The sequence below is a fragment of the Cajanus cajan genome, chromosome 6 (genome assembly GCF_000230855.2).
Source record: "Cajanus cajan strain Asha chromosome 6, NIPB_CcT2T_4, whole genome shotgun sequence".
Classification (NCBI taxonomy): domain Eukaryota; kingdom Viridiplantae; phylum Streptophyta; class Magnoliopsida; order Fabales; family Fabaceae; genus Cajanus; species Cajanus cajan.
In genome coordinates, this window is record NC_138522.1 from 43406781 (window position 1) to 43416490 (window position 9710).

General features: G+C 35.4%; 1 protein-coding gene across 6 annotated transcripts; it reads left to right on the plus strand.

Moving 5' to 3' along the window:
• Positions 1–381: 381 nt before the first annotated feature.
• LOC109796644 (pyridoxin (pyrodoxamine) 5'-phosphate oxidase) lies at positions 382–8037 on the plus strand. 6 transcript variants are annotated; one of them, XM_083077138.1, is made up of 14 exons: positions 382–622; positions 704–907; positions 992–1030; positions 1236–1403; positions 1482–1587; positions 2011–2177; positions 2320–2562; positions 2933–3021; positions 3170–3220; positions 3306–3396; positions 4589–4693; positions 4791–4861; positions 5069–5186; positions 7862–8037. In XM_083077138.1, the coding sequence occupies exons 1-13, from the start codon at positions 473–475 to the stop codon at positions 5181–5183; spliced, it is 1599 nt and encodes a 532-aa protein (XP_082933264.1). In that variant the 5' UTR covers positions 382–472; the 3' UTR covers positions 5184–5186; positions 7862–8037. The 6 variants fall into 6 exon arrangements, with proteins under 6 accessions (XP_082933264.1, XP_020211966.1, XP_082933265.1 ...); XM_020356377.3 differs by having other exon boundaries at positions 5069–5161; XM_020356378.3 differs by having other exon boundaries at positions 383–622; positions 5066–5186.
• Positions 8038–9710: the final 1673 nt, after the last annotated feature.

Consider the following 9710-nt stretch of genomic DNA (forward strand, 5'->3'; position numbering starts at 1 on the left):
TCTTTTATCGTTCATTAAATTACTTTTATTTATACTTTAATTTATACATTTTACTCTGTAATAAATAGTTAAAAAATATATATCATATTTTATTAATATAGTAAAATGTCAATCAAACTAATATGTATTTTATTTTTCTAAAATCTCAAACAAAAACGAACTAAAAGTAAAATTTATAAAATTTCCCTACATAACTAAAACTTAAAATTGTGTGAAATACAAGGAGTAATTAATATTGATATTACAACAAAAAGTAAATGAATAACGATTAATTAAACATTTTTTTTCCAATTAAACCTTTTATTGTTTACACTATAGACAGGGAAAGCTTGGCTGTTTAGCTGAAAAAAAATCGAAGACGGTGGATTATGATATCATTTAATATCCTTATGACCACTAAACTGTTGGTGTGATGTTAGGAACTTACACCCACTCTGAGTGAAGTTCCAAAGCGGGGAAATGCAGAAGCGCAATGCGTTCATTGGTGGCCAAGGGAAGAATCAGGAGCATGAAATGTCTATGCCTTACACACACACTCACTCAAACCCATAAAACTCCACACGTCACCACCTTCCCTCATTCTCTCCATATTAATCATAATCCCCTCTTTCAAGTCTTCTCCGTAAGCAATTCAATTCCCTATCCAATCAAATCAATGTTTTTCTCTCAAATCTTCGCGTTTCTAAGTCGAATTTTGTTTCAGGGTTTTCTCCGACTTCCAATTCGGCCGTTTTCTACCAAGTTCAAGGGTGGCCCCACACCGACCGCTTCTTCTTCTTCTTGTGCGTTGGCCCAAAGCATGGCGAATTTCGACGCTGATTCCGTCACTTACTTAACGCAGCGAGAAGCCGCCGAGATCGACGAGACACTCATGGGTCCTCTTGGCTTCAGCGTCGACCAGCTCATGGTTTATTCTTCATCTCATGTTACATGTTTTTAATGTGTTAATTCGTTGCTTAAGTTTCTCAACGCCTTTCGTTTCTAATTTCAGGAATTGGCTGGTTTAAGTGTCGCTGCTTCCATTTCTGAGGTATTTGCTTTGCAACCACTCATCTCAGTTTTACAATAATAATAATAACAATAATTGTGAAGTTTGTAACCAATTATGCATGAAAGTATTTTTGTTGGGGTCTAGTTTACACTAGAATGAAACGAGAATTCCTTCCTCTCTTTCTCTATGAAATTTTGTCTATTAATACTGATGCTTATGTGCTTGAATTGTTTTTCTTTAATAGGTTTACAAACCGAGTGAGTATAATCGTGTTCTTACTATATGTGGTCCTGGTAACAATGGGGGTGATGGTCTGGTAGCTGCTCGGCACTTGCATCACTTTGGGTATAAGCCCTTCGTCTGTTACCCGAAGCGTACCCCCAAGCCTCTCTATGCTGGATTAGTTACTCAGGTAGGATTGAACTCGTTTTGATGTAGTTTTGAACCATGGCTGTCTATGTAAGTCTTATATGAAATGTTGATGCTGTAGCTTGAAGCACTGTCAATCCCATTCTTGTCGGTGGAAGAACTACCGTCAGATATTTCAAATGACTTTGACATTCTCATAGATGCCATGTTTGGATTCTCATTTCATGGTAGGTTACATTTTTCTTTGTAAGAGATTGATTGCAATTGCAATTGATGTACATTTAGAACATCTACATTGTTCTCACTCACTTATGTTTGAAAACCAGAGGACTGAACATGAAACTGATACCATTGTTTTTATGCCTCTAATCATCATCTTGCTCATGCTACTTAGCTGTTTATTCAAGCATGCTTCCTTGATATTTTGATGCTCACTGTCTCCTGAGAACTCTGGGTGGGTTGTTCGTGGGATCCCTGCTAGGATCAATATCATTGCTACAATTATAAACTATAGCTTAATTAAATTAAATATGCCTTCTTTGTTTATCAAATAATACAGGTTCTGAATTCCAAACTACTGTATGGGTTTTTGAACAAATAATACCATTTGATTTCAGATTATTTTACTTTATTATTTTCTGTTTGTTTAGGTTCTCCAAGGCCTCCTTTTGATGATTTGATCCAGAGACTTGTCTCTTTACATAGTCATAATCAAATTGGCCCGAAAAGATCAGTTATAGTCTCTGTAGATATACCTTCTGGGTGGCATGTTGAAGAGGGAGACGTTGATGGTTCAGGCATTAAACCTGATATGTTGGTAGGTTTCTTGGAGAGATATCTGTATCATTATTTATATCTTTAAATATTGAAATTTAGATATAATATCCCCAGATATTTATTTTAACATAAGCTTTGTTTTTATTGAGATACCGTCCCCATTGTGCTTATTTTTTTTGTAGGTTTCGTTGACAGCCCCAAAATTAGGTGCAAAGAAGTTTGGTGGTCCTCACCACTTTCTAGGAGGTAGATTTGTCCCACCTGCAATTGCAGAAAAATATAAGCTTATACTTCCAGCATATCCTGGAACATCCATGTGTGTTAGAATTGGAAAGCCTCCACAAATTGATATCTCGGCTCTAAGAGAGAACTATATCTCTCCAGAATTTCTTGAAGACCAGGTGGAGGCTGACCCTATTAATCAGGTAATTTTCATGTAAAATAATACGGATTTTGATCCTCTGCAGTTTAAAAGTTGAACTGCATGAATCTCACCCATTAGCTTTTTCTTTCATTGTATCATAAAATAAAGTCTAAATTTAAATTCATTATATTTAGTGGTGAGATCTATAACTGCACCTTGTGCAATTTGTTTTGAACTGTAGACAATCCAAATCCAAAATAATACTGTTTGTTGCAGAGTTGTTGTTGTCCATGGTTTAGCCCTGTTGGTGGTTAATGACTTTAGTACCTTGCCATGATCTATTTCAGTTTCGTAATCTAGGATTTTGAGTACTTAGATTTTAGTGTCTATGAATGCTTGCCAATTTACAATATTCTATTTTTTATATGCAGTTTCGCAATTGGTTTGATGATGCATTAGCTGCTGGTTTGAAGGAACCAAATGCTATGGCCTTGTCTACTGTAGGGAAGGATGGAAAACCGTAAGATGTGCTTCTGTTTTTATTTTTTTATTTATGTTAGAATGTTGTTTTTTCTAAATATAAGTGGGCCTTTCAAAATGAATTACTCTAATACTATCCCACACTTCTGGATAAAATTTCCAAATTAGTCTACTTCATTTGGCTGCAGCTCATCACGAATGGTATTGCTGAAAGGCTTGGATAAGGATGGATTTGTGTGGTTAGTAATACTTCGTTATTTTTAATGTTAGAACTGTTGTGGAGAATGCTTATTTTTGTTCACCTACTGCAATTGCTTTGCACAGGTACACAAACTATGAAAGTCGAAAGGGACATGAATTATCTGAAAATCCACGTGCATCACTTCTTTTTTACTGGGATGGTTTAAACCGGCAGGTGAATTTGCTTATATTTTTGCTAGCCACATCTTCATATTAACTTATTCTTACATGGAATTGATGAAGTTAATTTTTCATGACAAAGAATATCATGTCTTCTTGGAAACCTATGGTTTAGCATGCCATAATGTACTTTACGAGGAGGGAAAATGAGGATAAGTGTTAATTTGTAAAATTTCATAGTAATTACTCCTGAAGAAACCATTTAAAACTTGGATGACAGATTCTTTCAGGTGGTATAACATAGAGGATTAGAATATCTAGTAGTAGTAGACCTCTACTTTTGGAAATCTTGAGTTGGGGCATTTTAGTAGGATTCACTTCGGGATTGATTAAAGAGTTTTGTTACTGATGGGTGGAAATAAGTCACTGAAAATACTAAACAGTTTTAGTTAACTTTATTTGAGGGTTCAGTGAAAACTTCATGGTATGATGTCTGTGCTCCTTATGCATTCTATCTTTTATTTAACAAAATAATAATCCTGTTTGATCTTAATCCGGTCAGCCTATTATTTTATCCGCTTGTAGTTTCATTACTTTGAGTAAATTATTACTACAGAAAACTTCCTGTTCTTAAGCCTACCAGCATTTTTGTCAGTTTTTTTTTTTTTACCTTTTTTTCTTTACATGATCTTAACTTGGGAAACCTGCAAATGAAATGATAGAAGATGAACATTGGTAATATGTCTGCTATACAAATTGATTATTTAATTTATTATTATTATTATTATTTTGCATTTTCTGACTTGTTTTACATTGATGAAAAAATTAAAAAATAAATAAATTTCATTCATATTATTATAAAGTGCAATGTTACTGAAAATATACAAAGAAGGAATTGATAAAATATAATGTAGTATTATTTCTTGTGACAGTCTTTCTGCAAATCAACATTCTTATTTGCTAATATTTAATGGCTACTTATAGTAAGTTTACAAACAGCAATGGTTTGTGAACCAATTTAACATGATGCAACCATTTTTATAAAAACTTCATGTCACTCTATGATAGTCATGATATTTTAGGACTCTTGGATACTGATCAAATATGAAGCAGCTGTGATTGACTGATTCTGTTTTCCTGGGTCCTTTTGCATGGAGAAAGGAATTTTTTTCCCTTTCTATTTTAGGCTTCTAAATTTGTGTACAGTTTTCATTATTTATTCCTTTCTTATTTATTTATTTTCCTAGGTACGGGTGGAAGGGCCTGTTCAGAAAGTCCCTGATGAAGAATCAGAACAGTATTTCCATAGCCGTCCTAGAGGAAGTCAGATTGGAGCAATAGTCAGCAAGCAGGTCTACTTCTGCATCACTTTAAATATAACTGTTATATTATTATATATGAAAATGATATGGTATGTGAATTTATAATTTCAATTTCTTGGATCATTAGAGTACTGTAGTGCCTGGAAGGCATGTTCTTTATCAGGAGTACAATGAGCTGGAACAAAAATACGCTGATGGGTAAGTTATTGAACATCTGCATGTATTTGTCATTTCCGGTAAAAATATGTTAGTCCCCTGAGATGGTCAATAATTCTGCATCTCCCCTTGTTGTGGACTTGGAAATCTGATTAGGTGACCATCTCATTTAGCCAGAAGTACCCTTTTCACCCATTTGTTAACTCTAGGGGAGCTGGAAATAATCCTCATATTTTCTGCTTGCAGTAGTTTGATCCCGAAACCTAAGAACTGGGGAGGATATAGGCTAACACCACAACTTTTCGAATTTTGGCAAGGACAAAAATCTCGCTTGCATGACAGGTGGTTGCTTCCCCGTTTGTGATAGGTTTCTTCTCAAATTTTTTTCCCTAATGGATGTGTGTAGATAATTTTTTTTGGTAACTTATATTGGGTTTTCAAGCAGCAGTTAGGTTCAAGATCCATGTTGTGTGCTATCAATTTGAGTTGATCTATATCCTAGTCTGGCTTCTTGGTTATGGTAACTTTATGAAGTAATCTGTGGCATATACAATAGTATTATCTTTATGACTTTTTTACTTTAAAAAGTTATTTTCTGTTTCCCCCCACAAATTGAATTACTTAAATAAGTTTGAGGTTTATATTGAAAATCAACACTTGTAAGCTTTTGCCTCATATTTCTTCCCTCATTAGTCATCTAAACACAACCTAAATATTTAACCTTATCTTGAGATTGCTTAAAATTTTGGATATACTTGGTCTTGATGGGCAATTTTGATTTCAAACTTTTTATGTAAGGACTTTGTCCTAATTGAAGTATCTTATTCTGGTATAGAATAGGGTCATCTTATCAGGTACTTTGTTATGTTTGGTCTATAAATAAACTATCCATAGAAACCTTGTATTTTATTAGGAAGAAATATGCATAAAATTAAAACCCAATTACAAAGATAAAGCATTGCAAAACTTCAAGGGTATACATCTCCCACTCCCAGACCTATGGCCCCAATTCTCTCACAAATGACTAGCTAGCTACCTCTCCCTCCCAACCTTGCTTCTTTTTATAGTCAAGATGCCTTATTTCTTCTAATTATCCCAACTCAACTAACTCCCTCCCTCCCTAACAGTTACTAATTGATGCTAAGGATATCTAACACCTAAACATTCACATTGTCCTCATGGTGAACAGCTTGTGATAGCTGAAGAGAGTCCACTGAGCTCCTACTGTAAGTTTCCCCCATTGTCAAAAAGACTGGCCTGCATCATCTTCTGTAACACTAACCTAAGAGTCTGCACACCTTGCAATCTCCCAGGACGACTTTCAGCACAATACCTGTTACAGGAGTCCAGGATCATTTTGAAATTTGCAAAACTGGCCATGACTGATTTGGGTTGGTGTTACCCACCGGTGCTTTTGGGCTACAATATCCATATACTCAAATGGTTTGGGCTTGTCCCAGTTGGTTAAGGAAGCATTGCACCCTTCCATTTCTCTGCTCCCCCTTCACACCGCTGCTGTTTGCAGCTGCTAACAACATGCTTGATGTCTTCCTTCCATTTGCTATTATATCTGATGGAACAATTTTGATGTTGTTGTTTTGGAGTTGTGGAATGGCTTGTCAAATGGCAACCCCCTTTACCTTCATCTCTGCAACTGCAGTACCAGTAGCCTTGGCCACCATAAGGATGTTAGCAAAGAGGATTTGGCTGGCACATCTGAGAACCAGAATTCCATTATCACTCCTTCACTGCCTCCATCATACTCCCAATCCCCACCATTGCTTGAGCTGTTGGCCTCCTTGCTGAAACCCATCTTCCTCTCTGTGCCATCAAGACCAAAATCCATTTTGAATGACTGTTCTCCATCCATGCCCTTCATAACCATTACCATGTTTATTGTCCTTGGTAATTCATTGGACAACTCAAATGTTCTCTTTCTACTACACCATTGCTATGCAATAGATCAAAACCCACTTCCACCCAAGACTCAAACTGTCATTTAGGTTATTTGATTGTATCAATTAAAATTTCCTTTACTAATTTGTCTTGGCTGTTTTTTTGCCTTTGTTCCTTCTTCAAAATTTTTTGATCAGGTACTTCATGATATCTAGAATAGTATCCACAGATTTCTGTTTCACCTCCCTTGCTGCTATTCTGGTTTTTGATGTTCAACCCTTCATTTCCCTCTTAGCTCCCTGAATCCACTTCCTTTCTTGGACCCTAACTGACAAATTCAGATCGTACTCAGGCTGGAATTTCTTGAGCACTGGCCTCTGAAACTCTTCCCATGACACCTTAGGATTACTGATCTCCCGCTATCTTTACCAATCATAAGCATGTCCAGGTGCTTTCAAAACCAGCTGCTGCTTACCTTTCTTTTTCATGTCAAAGTGCTGTTGGATTTGAATCAGCCAAATCTTCTCGAAAGACGGATTCCCAGGCATTCTCCTTGAGTTTTCTCTTGATAATTGCAATCTGGTTCCTAAGTTCTCTGTTCTCCAATGATGTCAATTACGTGCAGAACAGTTCCTTTATCCTTCAATACGCACTACCTACTGCTCAGGATTGGAGCTCTGGTGGCAGAGAATAGGAACCTGGTAATTTTTTATCAGGAAAAAATAGGGATAAACCGCAATTAAAAGATAGGACACCACAAAAATTCAAGGCTCTGTTCCTCCCTGTCGTAAAGCTCCCTTTCCCTAACAAATGACTAGCTACCTCTCCCTCTGAACCCTCTTCTTATTTATCGGTGAGATGCCTGATTTCTTCTAAATATCCCAGCCCAACTAACTGCCTCCCTTACTAACGAATGCCAAAAGATATATATCTCTAACAAACACCTAACAAAAACATTTCACATCTTTTCTGTATTATGATAAAGTATATAAACTTCTTTAAAGGATTAGTTTGAAATCCTAGTTAAAAGAGTATGATGTCCTAGAGGAGTGCTCTAGGCTTATCATTCTGTCCCACAGAGGTTCATATCTAGAGGTAAATTTTCCACGAAAATTTCCTGATATTGTGTACATATTTTATTGACAGGTTGCAATATACTCCCCACGAGATCAATGGACAGTGGCAGTGGAAAGTTGAGCGGTTGGCTCCCTGATAATTTTTTGTCGTTTCAATATCACAACTTTTGAAAAATAAGGGAAAAATACTTGTTTCTAAAGCTCAGCCTATTTATTCTTTCAACGTATTGAGTTCTGCTGTTTCTATTCCTATGTACTTAATATTTTTTTCTTGGCATTCTAAGTAGACTTAATCACAGGCTTTACTTTTGAAGTAAAAAATTTCAAAACGATGAGATTTCGCCGTTTGCCCTCCTGAAAAATTGTAAATTTGAGATCTAGGTCTAGTTTTAAATTAATGAAAAGAAAAACCAATAATGTTGAAAAAGGATTGGGATACGCAGTTCCATTGAAATAGTTCAGCATAAATAAATAAATCTGTTGAATCATATTGTGATATATGTGATAGCTTCAATTATTCAACTTGAACTATGTTCATTTTAAAATGACAAGTACAAAACGTTATCCATTATCTTAGACTGTCCTGTAAGACGTAAAAGATAATGACGTGAATGCCTTGTTTTTATTGTTCGATGTTGGTTGTTCTCTCCGTACCTTGTATTGTTAACCTGGCATGCATTAGTAATATACCAAACGTTTCTTGCAATCCCAAATATTATTGCACGGTTCAGGTTGTTAACATTTTAAGCAGTTATCTGCCATGCCATATTATTGTAGTCGTTATACATGTGTACAAGTTGGGAAGTTTGTTTTTCCTGAATCTAATCATGGTCCCTCGGATCCAAAAGAATGTGATGAAAGGCTTTGATTCCCTAAAAAGACGAGGTCTGAATGACTCTTTTGACTGACATTTTAATAGTACCCAAGTTATAAGAAACTTTATTGGGAGATCCTAATTAGATCAAACCAGATGATCAAGGCTGATCTTTTTGCTAGTTATTATGGGTACTTTTGCTGAACGTATCCTAAAATGGAGAGGGAAAATGTGTAGTATATTTGTGTCTGCGTATAGCCTCTATTCTGTGTATAATCTATGCACTAATCTTCAGTGAACAAGAAGCTGCTCTTGTTGAAATATGAAGAAGGTGAAATACCATAAATATTTCTCATTTCCCATTCAAGATAAGGTACCTTTCTTTTTATTTTCTCATCGTTTGAGTTGATGCCTCTCATTTAATATTATAGTTGTATCGATTTGGTTAAGGTCGATCATACCAAACTGGGCTCCACCATGAATCTTAATCTTGCTTACTTTTCGTGCTTCCTCTCCTGCTCCTTTTGACTGAGTTGAAGCTGATAATATGACAGGCACGCTGCTTTATTTTAGGCCAATTTGATTTGAGCCAAAGTGACCCTGACTGACGATGCCACCTCTCAGAAAGCAAGGTTCAATGAGTGCTACCTCTATTTAAATATATGCTTTTGTTTAAACGCACAGGGCACTGTTGTTAAATTCACGGTCGTGGAGAAATTTGGGGATCTTACCTAGAATTATTATAAAGACTTGGTAATTAAAAGTATGAGAGCTAAAAATAAAAAAGAATGAAGAGAAAAGTTAAAAGTTGAAGTTTTGTGAAATAATAAGAGAACAAATAAACAGATATGTAACTTTGGAAATGATCAATAGTAATTAAAGAATGGAATTTATCTATTTCACCTCCAGGTTTCAATGGCTCCTTTACAGTTACATCTTACTAATTAATGTCGTTAACTTTTTATTTATTTCTTAAAACTCTTTCATTCTTTTCATAATGTATTTTTTCTTATTTTAAATATTATGCATTGTACATATTTACTGTACAATTAGCTTTATTAAAATCATGAGAGTTCGAGGCTTAAAATATTGGCCTTAAGGAGAT

Coding starts and splice junctions, on each gene's coding strand:
- LOC109796644 (XM_020356376.3), top strand. CDS start 473: ATGCGTTCATTGGTGGCCAAGGGAAGAATCAGGAGCATGAAATGTCTA. Junction 1,404..1,481: donor ATGCTGGATTAGTTACTCAG/GTAGGATTGAAC, acceptor TTGATGCTGTAG/CTTGAAGCACTGTCAATCCC. Junction 4,862..5,065: donor GAACAAAAATACGCTGATGG/GTAAGTTATTGA, acceptor TTCTGCTTGCAG/TAGTTTGATCCCGAAACCTA.